Raw genomic sequence first — 14,315 nt, forward strand, 5'->3', positions numbered from 1 at the left:
AATTGGTCCACATTGTGGTCCAAAGGGTCCTAAATTAAACTTTTGTTTGATTTCATTAAAAATGAATTTTTGGAGTTCTTTGATATGCTGATTCTGACAATGTACTTCGATTTTGGATATTGGACCATAGTAGGCAGTGTTCCAGCTAGGTCGTTTTCACAGGGTTGTCCGCCCGCCCTTTCCCGAGTGCCGCCCTGTGCCCTTTTTCTGACGCCCTGTGCCCTTTTTCAGACGCCCTGCCCTTTTTCTCAAGTCCATGCCTTTATTGTCGTAATATTTTTATGAAACTACTATTATTCTACCTGTCTTCATATTTATGACAGGTTTATGACCCTCAGCTAATTAACATTTACAGCAGGTGTAATAAGTTGTGTTTACAGATTATCCTCTTATCGCCATTGAAGGGTCGTTAATCCGTTAATTAAACCTCATAATTGACCATTGTAATTATTTTTCCCATTAAATTCAGTCAGTCAGCATTTCAATTTAAGATTTCTCAAAAGACCACAATTTGCAGTTTGTTTATCCATAGATGTTTTTGTAGTTTCGTCAATTTAACAAAATTGTTTTCCTCAGGAGTGTTCATTTAATTTCATATTTTCTCAAACAATAACTTATTCCAGCTCAGTTGACGTAGTTCATCATTTGAACGTATTGTCGTCACATTTTATAAAACTACTAGGTAATTAAATAAATGTCCAATTTCAAATATTTTGAGTTCTTTGACCACATTCATTTTGTGTCACAAACCTATGCTGTGTCAAATATTCAACCACAATCCAAATTCAGAGCAGTTTTAAGCTTAAATGAAGTGTCCATACTGGCTCAACTGTTCAGGGTTTGACCTCTGCAGGGAAATCCGGTTTGCTGTCACTCTGACAGCCTCTTGTTAGTTATTGCCCTTGTACCTTGGATAAAACATGTGCCAACTTTGGAACGCTTTTATCAATGTAAAAATTCATCATTATATGTTAACCTGAATAACACTTCATATATTGTAGAATCTTATTCAAATTTAAAAGTCCTGCTGACATTAGGTGTTTCTCTCTAGGGAACTCCTGCTTTCTCCAGCCAATAGTGTTGAAAATGACATTAAACAACAGCAATAAATCAATCAAATTTTAAAGATGTTCAACTCTGTCTAAAAATGAGTGTCCCTGAATCCACTGTGTTTTTGAAGGGACATCTTTCTTTAAAATGGTGTTTTGAAATTGATTGTGTTGTTTCTTAAAAAAAACTTATTCATTTATGTCATTTGTTCATACAGTAGTTAAAGAAGGTAGTGTTTAAAATTTTAAATCTAGAAAAAAATTCATTTTAGTTGCATTCCACTCCACATATATTTTTATGTTTTCCGTTTATGTTAGTGAACAAATATTAACAAACATTTTAATACATTTTAGAACACAGTACTGCAGATTCTTTTAATTATAGTGTTTGGAGGAATGGGACTCCTTGTTTTAAAAACATATAGGTAAGTCTTGTATTATAGCATGAATGAAAGATGAATCAATAAAATTATTTATTTGCTCTTATCTAATTTGTCCATAGCTATGTATAAAATGACCATTTAAGGTAAGTCAGGCCATAATCTTGCCGGCGAAATGACGATTTAAGTCGCCAAAGAATTTTGGAAATCGCTAAATCTCGCCGGCCGACTGACTTCATAGCGAAGTCAAATCGCTATCAAAATCGGTAAAAGGGAGACAACTTGTGATTGACGAGTCTCACAGGTAAAAAAAAATGGCGGCTGACAAGGAAAATCGAGATTTTCGAAACGACCCAGGACTAATACTGTAAACGATCAAATTAAATAAATACAACGGCGACTTTGAACATCCTCGGATATAACTTTCAAAACTGTTAAAACGGAAAACTGACCGTCTGTTTAAGTTAACGTTTTACGATGATTTTCATCTGAGGATGTTGCGTAATCACTCAGCTGATTTGTTTTATTTTTATTACCTACACAAGTCGATCAATTTTACTATTCGGTTGGTAAAGGGTGGGAATTAACGGTAGATTTATTATATTCATTGAATAAAAATTGAAATATAAAAGGTAGAAAGACAGCTGATGGATAATGTGATTGCAAACGTACGACACTCGAGATTGTGATCAGCAGTGGATTTTTTCTCATGACCACTTCGTTGATATGGATGACATTTTTAAAAAAATGATCGAAATTAGCTCTTTATCGGATAATTAACTTGAGATTAAAAGATATTTTCATTTATAGACTTACAATCTTTAACGATAATCTCAATTTACTACAACTAACATAAATGTCCTGGACATTCAATAATGTTTTACAAAACAATGTCAAGTAGTGATATAAATTAAATTCCCAGTCATGTGAAATTCATCATATTTTTCTGGAGTTTTAAAAATAAATTGAGGCAGATGCACATGAATTTAATGCATCATAATCTTGATAATATTACTAGGCTACTCCCTCATGTCCCAATCAACAAATTTTATTTAGAACACATTATGGTATCAATAAATAAATAACAACTATATATTGTTTAAACCTTTTTATTAAGAACTTTCTATATATACATTGTGTACAATAACATGAAAAAACTGCAAGTACATCTTTTATTGAATATAAAACAATTTCCTTAGTAATAAGCTTGAAAACATGATGCTACCGAAATGGTAATGGAATCTCACTTCTCCAAGAAGTTGACCACTTCTCCCTTCTCTCTCATGGAAGGAGAAGTCACTTCTCCCTCTTCAAAATCCTAGATTAGGCCCTGTAAGTATTGTCAGTTTCAACATAGTTATATCATAACAGACAGACATTTTTGCACAGAATTGTTTTTATAAAGGTATGATATGCTATTTCAATTTGTAACTGTTCCCAGAGTCAAATTTGCAATAAAAAGTTAGTTTTTGTTAAAAATCACAAATTTGAAAAATATTTTTTGTATGGTAGGATTTTAACAAAAATTATATTGAAGCTATGATAAATTGATTTCAAATGTCAAAAATTACCAGTCAGCCGCCATTTTTGAAATGGCTGACAAAATACATAAAAAAGACAGTGCATAGATTTTAATGGGACTTAATATCTACATCCTGACTTAATTCTTGGTGTCATTTTATACAAAAAATTGACACTCAAATAACATGTGTTGCTTTGTTTGCATCAGTATTAATTACATGTATATACAAAAAATTGTGCAAGTGACATTTTAGTTTTCTAGCATAATGTTTTTCCTTTAAAAGCCCTTAAAACATATAAAAAAAGGAAGTCATCAGATCAGCAAACAAACAATATATGCAGTCGATCAAATTAGCTTATTTACTGCTTATCCTCACATATGTTTCACCATTAATTTTTGTATTGTCAGGTCTATAAATAAAGGGACAATGCATTTATTTTAATATCAGTTCAAAGTATATTAATAAGTAAATGTGTACAGAATTTCTCATATACATTTTGAAGTTGATTTATTTTGAAAATGCATATGATTGTCCTGGAGTATCATTTGTGCGTTAAGAACACTGGTACATTATTATTGTGAGGATAATCTACTGCTGTTTCAGTAACTATATATATATTTATAACATAAACGAGTGATGAAGCCAGCTTTCAGTTTAATCAGATGAAGCATCATTGACATTTAGAATCCATCTACCTAAACATTGTGCAAACATTGGTAAACTTTTGAAGTTCTGTTTTTGCAAATATCATAAGAATTTATAATATTGTAGGTTTGTTATTGAAAGTCAGCAGAGTTCTCTTTTGGAAGAGCCAGTAGATTTAATGAAAGGTAATTTAATCCATTACACTTTACTGAATAGTACAATATAAAAAGAAGATGTGGTATGATTGCCAATGAGAAACTCTCCACCAGAGACTAAATGATGAAGAAGTAAACAACTAAAGGTCACTGTACAGCCTTCATGTTCATTTGACTAAATAGAAAGAAATTGTAAGAAACATGAATTGACTGTACAGTATATAAAACAGGAGAAAAGAAACATGAATTGACTGTACAGTATATAAAATAGGAGAAAAGAAACATGAATTGACTGTACAGTATATAAAACAGGAGAAAAGAAACATGAATTGACTGTACAGTATATAAAACAGGAGAAAAGAATCATGAATTGACTGTACAGTATATAAACAGGAGAAAATAAACATGAATTGACTGTACAGTATATAAAACAGGATAAAAGAAACATGAATTGACTGTACAGTATATAAAACAGGAGAAAAGAAACACGAATTGACTGTACAGTATACAAAACAGGAGAAAAGAAACATGAATTGACTGTACAGTATATAAAACAGGATAAAAGAAACATGAATTGACTGTACAGTATACAAAACAGGAGAAAAGAAACATGAATTGACTGTACAGTATATAAAACAGGATAAAAGAAACATGAATTGACTGTACAGTATATAAAACAGGATAAAAGAAATATGAATTGATTGTACAGTATATAAAATAGGATACTGTGGATTCATTATTATTCGTTGGATACAAGTTTTCGTGGATTTCATGGGTACAGGGAAACCACGAATTTAAATGTTCAACGAATGGCAAATTTGATGTATGATTAACTTTAGACTTTGGGAAAACCACTAAAATCCAATATCCACGAAAATGCAAGTTTTTCTCAATCCACGAAAATTGGTACCCACGAAAATAAATGAATCCACAGTAAAGAAGTATATGTTATGATATGACTACAGTAAGATCCTGTTTCCACACTTCACTTACAATGATCTCATAATACACACATTTCGATACTCAGTTTTTATTGTGATGATTCATATCTTCAAAATGAAAAAAAATGAATGGAACATTGTCAGATCCTGTAAGAAGGTTTTGTATTTCAATCAGATTGGTCATATTTTTTTCTAAATATGAAAGTTATTGTCAGTAATATTTTGTCAGATGATAGTTCTTTTAAGTTCTGTAAATTGATACAGAATGCATTATAGAATACAGTTTTTTATATATCTAGAAACATTGTGCAATAACTCTGCTTTGCTTTGATCAGTATTTAAAAAACGTTTTACAAATTTTAATAAAATACATTTTGTGTAAACATTAATGTGACACCAACCAACAACTTTTAGAGGTCAACATGAAGTCTTCAACAAAATACAAAATGTCTATACAATTTGTCAAACTGTAAATTGTTATGAGACTAGAAAAGTTGTGAATAAATTTAAATGGAGACTTTTTAAGATCTCCCTCCTATACTAAGTATAGTAAATGACAAAAGCATTAGAAAAATACCACAAAAATAAACCACTGAGGAGATTTCTATTCCTTGGATAGACACATGAACATGTAGCAGTGGTAATCAAGTTATAATGTAAGGTTCACGGGGAGATTTCTATTCCTTGGATAGACACATGAACATGTGGCAGTGGTAATCAAGTTATAATGTAAGGTTCATGAGGAGATTTCTATTCCTTGGATAGACACATGAACATGTGGCAGGGGTAATCAAGTTATAATGTAAGGTTCACGGGGAGATTTCTTCCTTGGATAGACACATGAACATGTAGCAGTGGTAATCAAGTTATAATGTAAGGTTCACAAGGAGATTTCTTCCTTGGATGAACATGTGGAAGTGGTAATCAAGTTATAATGTAAGGTTCACAAGGAGATTTCTTCCTTGGATGAACATGTGGCAGTGGTAATCAAGTTATAATGTAAGGTTCACAAGGAGATTTCTTCCTTGGATGAACATGTGGCAGTGGTAATCAAGTTATAATGTAAGGTTCACGGGGAGATTTCTATTCCTTGGATAGACACATGAACATGTAGCAGTGGTAATCAAGTTATAATGTAAGGTTCACGGGGAGATTTCTATTCCTTGGATAGACACATGAACATGTGGCAGGGGTAATCAAGTTATAATGTAAGGTTCACGGGGAGATTTCTTCCTTGGATAGACACATGAACATGTGGCAGTGGTAATCAAGTTATAATGTAAGGTTCACAAGGAGATTTCTTCCTTGGATGAACATGTGGCAGTGGTAATCAAGTTATTATGTAAGGTTCATGAGGAGATTTCTATTCCTTGGATAGACACATGAACATGTGGCAGGGGTAATCAAGTTATAATGTAAGGTTCACGGGGAGATTTCTTCCTTGGATAGACACATGAACATGTGGCAGTGGTAATCAAGTTATAATGTAAGGTTCACAAGGAGATTTCTTCCTTGGATGAACATGTGGCAGTGGTAATCAAGTTATAATGTAAGGTTCACGGGGAGATTTCTTCCTTGGATAGACACATGAACATGTGGCAGTGGTAATCAAGTTCTTCTCTCTTGAAATAAAAAAGCCAGCTGAAGAAAAATGATCTAACATTTTCATTATGTGACAGGAATGATGGTACATATGTTCAAATATAGAATCCTTTGTTATATCACATTTTCATCTGTGCCATTGATTGAAACAAGTTGGCCAATCTGAACCAAAATTTTCAAGAATAGTTCTGACATGGAAAATGATATTATTAACCATAAATATTTATGCTTTTGAAAATATTTTCAAGAATGTTTAAGATTCTGGGAAGGTGAAGTGAAACCTTAATATTGTTAGCATTTATAGTTAAAATGTTAAATTCAATCAGAAATAAGGATATGAAATCAGATTGCCCCTTTATAGTATCTAGTGTACATATTTTACAGCAATGAATGGGGAGGACGACTTACCAGAACAATCAGGTACAGAGACTAAACAGACAGATAAAAAACCTCACAGGAAAGGTGGAGTGGGATCTGCAAGACAAAGATATAAAATGGGAAAGAGCTGATGAATCATTTGACAAATAATTGGAAACATCTGAAATCCAAAATAAACAGACTGTGATATTTTGTAATTTCGACAGAAATTTTTTATGTGAATTACTTATCGATGAAGGAACATTTGTATACATGTTTTACAAAGACAGACAGTAATAGTATTCTTCTTTGTTTAAATTTGCATGAATTTTTCATACCATACCCAAGAAGCAAGTAATATGATTACCAGTATGTGACTTTGATACATTAATTTGTTTTAGATAAGACATGTAATCTGTAACGAAATTGGATGGAAAGTAATTTTAAAAAGATTCCATTGTAATAAAGATTTTACACAGTAAAAAAAATTAAATAATTTTAATGCCCCCACCGCTCGGCTTCGTGGGCATTAAGTGTTACCCATGTCCGTCCGTCCCCAAAAATTGGTTTCCGTTCTCTAACTTTAGTTTGACTCAACCAAATATTATAAAACTTATACACAATGCATATTACCACAAAACACAGATCAAGTTGGAAAGTGTTTACCGTTCATGAGTTATGCCCCTTTATTAACATAAAAAGTGCTAAATCTGTCGTTTCCATTCTCTAACTTTAGTTTGCCTCAACCAAATGTTATGAAACTTATACACAATGCTTATTACCACAAAACACAGATCTAGATCGAAATTAGGTGGCGTAACTATTACCGTTCATGAGTTATGCCCCTTTATAAACATAAAAATTGCTAATTCTGTCGTTTCCGTTCCATTACTTTAGTTTACCTCAACCAAATGTTATGAAACTTATACACAATGCTAATTACCACAAAACACAGATCAAGTTCGAAATTGGGTGGTGTCACTTTTACTGTTCATGAGTTGTGCCCCTTTATAAACAAAAATTGCTAAATCTGTTGTTTCTGTTCTCTTACTTTAGTTTGCCTCAACCAAATGTTATGAAACTTATACACAATGCTTATTACCACAAAACACAGATCAAGTTCGAATTTGGGTGGAGTCACTTTTACAGTTCATGAGTTATGCCCCTTTATAAACATAAAAATTGCTAAATCTGTAGTTTCTGTTCTCTAACTTAAGTTTGCCTCAACCAAATGTTATGAAACTTTTACACAATGCTTATAATCACAAAACAGTCTTAACTACATGAATCCTGCATCTGTATGTGGAAGTTGACTAATGCATATTTACAAGCGGGGGCATCTGTGGCCTATAGACACATTCTCCATTTATTTGTTGCTCACTTGGCCCTAGTAGCTCCTAAAAGCTTCTGGCCCGCATTTAATAGATACAATATCTCATCTCTTATTATTCCCTCCCTTGTACAACCCTGAGGCGAATATCTCCATTCCATGCATCTATCCATGTCTTCATCTGTCTATCAATGTCTTCATTTACATGTCTTCTTTGAGTTTAGTAATACTTATGATTGAATTAAGAATATATTTGATGAGTTCTTTGTTTGGTGTTATTCTTAAAGGAAACATTTGTTTTTGTTGAAAAATGTTTGATTTTGAGAACTGATTTTTGTTTAATCAATAGATTTAAGTAAAAAGGACCAGACTTTAAAAAAATTTTGTATATAGGCTTGAAAAAGTGGATAATAAATTTTCCTTTTCTATTAGGGTCGTACAGAATTGTTGTATCTATTTGAATCAAGGAATGAAACTTATTGAGATAATGGGAACAGTGGCGGATCCAGAACTTTTCCTAAGGGGAGGCCTGCTGACTGACCTAAGGGGGGGCCTGCTCCAGTCATGCTTCAGTGATTCCCTATATAATCAACCAAATTTTTCCCACAAAAGGGCCCCCCCCCCCCCCCCCCCCCTGGATCCGCCTATGGGAAACTACACCACTTTCAGTTATCATTGGGTTACTGTCTCATTGATGAATACCCCACATCTGCTATTTATTCAAACAAATTTTGCAAACTTCTGCTGAAGATACTAACCAAACTTTGGTTAACTAGAATTGTTGATTTTAGGGTGAACATTTTTAACAGATTTGATAATTCACAGAAGACTGTCCAAAAGATGGTGGCAATAGCGTACTGGACACCAATAAATTCTGAAAGATTGATAAAATGAACTTGTAGTATAGATAGGCCTTCAATAGGGTAAAAATGGATCAAGTATGTTGGAAATTCACATGAGTTTTAAACTAGACAACCTACAGTGTTTAGTGCAAATAGGCTCAGTAGTTCGAGAAGATTTATTGTAAAGTTTATGACAATGTATGCAAAGTGATGGCAATGGCTCATATTGCTCAAATTATTTTTGAAGGTTTTTTCATTCTTTATGCTAGAAATAAAGAATTTTAGAGGAGCAATAGAATATTTTTGTAACTACTTATCTGGGTTATATTAAAAAATGGTATTGTTTCAAGAACAAAGAATAATTGAAAGATTATTGCTTGACTTACATAACATTCAGTAGAAGTTAATTCGTGCATATTCAGGAGGGAAAAAACAATAATTTCTAAAACTGTCCATTAAGTGTAAATTCTAAAATTATTGTGTGCATTTAATTTTGTGACTTTTGAAGAATGGACATAAATGCGAGATTGATTATTGTGATTTTAGGAAAATATGCATTCAGATATCTGAATGTGAGTTCTTATTATTGCGATTCTCACACCTTCAGATTATTAGCAATAATAAAAACCTTGTAATAATTTCTGAATTTACAGTACTCCCTGCATCCTAGATAAACGTTTAAGTATTTTAGTGACTGAAATACAAAGAATCAAAGAAGTTGATAATATAGATTAGGATGTTTTTCTAGTGTTTTATTCTATGAAGTCACGATGCATGTACATATACATCCTACAAGCATGCATATTTGCATATCAGGATCTAAAAACATACTAAGTTTCATGTAGATATAATAAACCATACTTGAGGAGTTGAGAAAAAACAATGTAAGAGCTGGACAGGTCAAAATTTGCCAATGAGCCATAACCTTAGAAAAACTCAGTGAGATGTAATATAGTACCCACATGTGCATATAAGTATCTAACAATGTACTAAGTATCATGTAGCTACAATAACCTATGTTGGATGAGTTGTTATGACAAGTTCAGATCGGAGAACTTAAAAAAATTGAAGTTCAGTGGAGCATTGGAGCAGTGAGCTTGTGTTTTATTTTATGCATAGTAGCAATATAAAAATAAGGAGATGTGGTATGATTGCCAATGGGACAACTATCCACCAAAGTTCAAATGAAGTGGATGAAAGCAATTATAGGCAACCGTACAGTCTTCAACAAGGAGGGAAAACCCCAAACCGTATAGTCGGCTATAAAAGGCCCTGATATGAAAAATATGAAACAATTCAATTGAGAAAACTTATGGCCTAATTTATAACAAAACAATTTATGAAAAACAAATATGACGGACATAAACAAACGACAACCACTGAACTTCTGGCTCCAGACTTGGGACAGGCTAGAGAATGGGGCAAGGTTCAACATGTTTGTGAGTGCTCAACCCTCCCCCTAACCTGGAACAGTGGCGTTACAGCACAATTTACATATTAAGAACAAACTATAAAAATCAGTTGAAAATGGCTTAACTCATCAGATCGATACAAAGCAGAAAAACATCTAACAAAAACACAGAACGGGCATGGCAGAGTATTTATACATCCCTAATAAGAAAAAAGGCACAAAGAACAGATCTGAGAGTACTCACAGTTACTGATAGCTAGTTCAAGGCCAATAACAACTAAAAACAGAAATCATGCATCTAAGACTAAAATATCAATCATTACAGTGATACACATCCAAAATCCAATGGATTTAGCATTAAGATGTCATTAACTGTCAGAGAAAAACATGACCTTGTGCAATGCCAAAATAAAGGTATTAACAGATTGTAGTACTGTATGTATATAACAATACTATTTAGTATGGTTTTAATTTACTGAAAGAAAAATCAATATTTACAACAGTAAATACAATATTCAAAGATCTAATTAATAAGTGTTGAATTGCTAACCTTTTAAAATAATTTTATTTAAAGGATGTTTGTTGACTGACTGCAATGAAATACACACTTAATACTGGATACCCTAAGGTTCTTTCAATCTAGATTTTGTAGAAATTGGCTCAGTAGTTTTAGAGAAGATCTTTGAAAAAGTTGATGAAAGCAGACTTGACAACTGATGCGAAGTTATTGCAATAGGTCACATGAACCTATGGGCCAGGTGACCTAAAAAAGTAATACACAATGATCTCCAGCTTAAACTTATCTATGAATATAAACACCATTGGAACCATGGTACCCTACAAAATAGTTTTTAACTTACAGACTATATGATAAAAATTTAAATGGACATGACAATGCTTCTGGAATAATCTTCGTCAGGAAGGCACCAGATCAAAAGGTTGCAAAGAAAAATGCATAAATATTTGGGAGCTGATTGTTTTTTACACAATGTCCAATGTTTTCCCTGAAGAAGATGTAATCATAATTACAGTGAAGTCCTGTTTCATAGAGAATAAAAATTGAGTCATCAAACCATACCAGTACTAAAACATGTAACACATGGGATTTGTACTCCTTAGGTCTGACAGTCTCCAGCAGTAATAATGTCCCACTGCATGCCAGTACTTAAACATGTAATACAGGGCATTGGTTCCCTTTAGGTCTGACAGTCTCCATTAGTGATAATGTCCAACTTCATATCAGTACTTAAACATGTAATACAGAGGATTGGTTACCTTTAGGTTTGACAGTCTCCAGCAGTGATAATGTCCCACTGCATACCAATACTTAAACATGTAATACAGAGGATTGGTTTCCTTTAAATCTGACAGTCTCCAGCAGTGATAATGTCACACTGCATACCAGTACTTAAACCTTAAATACAGGGGATTGGTTCCCGTTAGGTCTGACAGTATCCAGCAGTAATAATGTCCCACTGCATACCAGTACTTAAACATGTGATACAGGGGATTTGTACTCCTTAGGTCTGACAGTCTCCAGCAGTGATAATGTCCCATTGCATACCAGTACTTAAACATGTAATACAGGGTATTGGTTCCCTTTAGGTCTGACAGTCTCCAGCAGTGATAATGTCCCACTGCATACCAGTACTTAAACATGTAATACAGGGAACTTGTACTCCTAAGGTTTGACAGTCTCCAGCAGTGATAATGTCCAACTGCATACCAGTACTTAAACATGTAATACAGGGGATTGGTTCCCTTTAGGTCTGACAGTCTCCAACAGTTATAATGTCCCAATGCATACCAGTACCTAAACGTGTAATACAGGGGATTGGTTCCCTTTAGGTCTGACAGTCTCCAGCAGTAATAATGTCCCACTGCATGCCAGTACTTAAACATGTGATACAGGGGATTTGTACTCCTTAGGTCTGACTGTCTCCAGCAGTGATAATGTCCAACTGCATACCAATACTTAAACATGTAATACAGGGCATTGGTTCCCTTTAGGTCTGACAGTCTCCATTAGTGATAATGTCCAACTTCATATCAGTACTTAAACATGTAATACAGAGGATTGGTTACCTTTAGGTTTGACAGTCTCCAGCAGTGATAATGTCCCACTGCATACCAATAGTTAAACATGTAATACAGAGGATTGGTTTCCTTTAAATCTGACAGTCTCCAGCAGTGATAATGTCACACTGCATACCAGTACTTAAACCTTAAATACAGGGGATTGGTTCCCGTTAGGTCTGACAGTATCCAGCAGTAATAATGTCCCACTGCATACCAGTACTTAAACATGTGATACAGGGGATTTGTACTCCTTAGGTCTGACAGTCTCCAGCAGTGATAATGTCCCATTGCATACCAGTACTTAAACATGTAATACAGGGTATTGGTTCCCTTTAGGTCTGACAGTCTCCAGCAGTGAAAATGTCCCACTGCATACCAGTACTTAAACATGTAATACAGGGAACTTGTACTCCTAAGGTTTGACAGTCTCCAGCAGTGTTAATATCTAACTGCATACCAGTACTTAAACATGTAATACAGGGGATTGGTTCCCTTTAGGTCTGACAGTCTCCAGCAGTTATAATGTCCCAATGCATACCAGTACCTAAACGTGTAATACAGGGGATTGGTTCCCTTTAGGTCTGACAGTCTCCAGCAGTGATAATGTCCCGCTGCATACCAGTACTTAAACATGTAATACAGAGGATTGATTCCCTTTTAATAGGTTTGACAGTCTCCAGCAGTGATAATGTCCCACTGCATACCAATACTTAAACATGTAATACAGAGGATTGGTTTCCTTTAAATCTGACAGTCTCCAGCAGTGATAATGTCACACTGCATACCAGTACTTAAACCTTAAATACAGGGGATTGGTTCCCTTTAGGTCTGACAGTCACCAGCAGCGATAATGTCCCACTGCATACCAATACTTAAACATGTAATACAGGGTATTGGTTTCCTTTAGGTCTGACAGTCACAAGCAGTAATTATGTCTCACGGCATATCAGTACTTTAACATGTAATACAGGGGATTGGTACCCTCTAGGTCTGACAGTCTCTAGCAGTGATAATGTCCCACTGCATGCCAGTACTTAAACATGTGATACAGGGGATTTGTACTCCTTAGGTCTGACTGTCTCCAGCAGTGATAACATCCAACTGCATACCAATACTTAAACATATAATACAGGGGATTGGTTCCCTAAAGGTCTGACAGTCTCCAGTAGTGATAATGTCTAACTGCATACCAGTACTTAAACATGTAATACAGAGGATTGGTTACCTTTAGGTTTGACAGTCTCCAGCAGTGATAATGTCTAACTGCATACCAGTACTTAAATATGTAATACAGGGGATTGGTTTCCTTTAGGTCTGATAGTCTCCAGTAGTGATAATGTCTAACTGCATACCAGTACTTAAACATGTAATACAGGGGATTGGTTTCCTTTAGGTCTGACAGTCTCCAGTAGTGATAATGTCTAACTGCATACCAGTACTTAAACATGTAATACAGGGGAATGGTTCCCTTTAGGTCTGACAGTCTCCAGTAGTGATAATGTCCCACTGCATATCAGTACTTAAACATGTAATACAGGGGATTGGTTTCTTTTAGGTCTGACAGTCTCCAGTAGTGATAATGTCTAACTGCATACCAGTACTTAAACATGTAATACAGGGGAATGGTTCCCTTTAGGTCTGACAGTCTCCAGTAGTGATAATGTCCCACTGCATATCAGTACTTAAACATGTAATACAGGGGATTGGTTCCCTTAAGGTCTGACAGTCTCCAGCAGTAAAACTGTGATTCATCATTATACCTGTATGCTGGAGACTAATTTTTGTAAATTTGTGGGCATTGGTGAAGCAGGAAGGAAAATTTCCCATTAGCTTGCAAGCAGAATTTGTGAATACCAAGAAGTGAAGTATCCAAGAAAATACCAACATTAATAAATGACTCCACAGAATAATATGTCATCAGTTTCAAAAATAATTCATCAAAGGTAAATAGAATATGATGACACTATCTGTATCCTTCATTAAGGAAAATAAACAAACAAA

The 14,315-nt window shown here is 34.2% G+C and overlaps 1 protein-coding gene across 1 annotated transcript in view; it reads left to right on the forward strand.

Moving 5' to 3' along the window:
• The window catches only part of LOC127733170 (uncharacterized), a 29,041-nt gene extending 20,857 nt beyond the window's left edge, over positions 1 to 8,184 (forward strand). The window contains exons 6-8 of the mRNA XM_052242521.1: positions 1,404 to 1,474; positions 3,724 to 3,782; positions 6,680 to 8,184. Of these exons, the coding sequence (XP_052098481.1) occupies positions 1,404 to 1,474; positions 3,724 to 3,782; positions 6,680 to 6,804 (255 nt within the window). The 3' untranslated portion in view covers positions 6,805 to 8,184. The remainder of the gene's footprint in view (positions 1 to 1,403; positions 1,475 to 3,723; positions 3,783 to 6,679) is intronic.
• Positions 8,185 to 14,315: the final 6,131 nt, after the last annotated feature.

The sequence above is a fragment of the Mytilus californianus genome, unplaced genomic scaffold (assembly GCF_021869535.1).
Source record: "Mytilus californianus isolate M0D057914Y unplaced genomic scaffold, xbMytCali1.0.p SCAF_3, whole genome shotgun sequence".
Classification (NCBI taxonomy): Eukaryota; Metazoa; Mollusca; class Bivalvia; order Mytilida; family Mytilidae; genus Mytilus; species Mytilus californianus.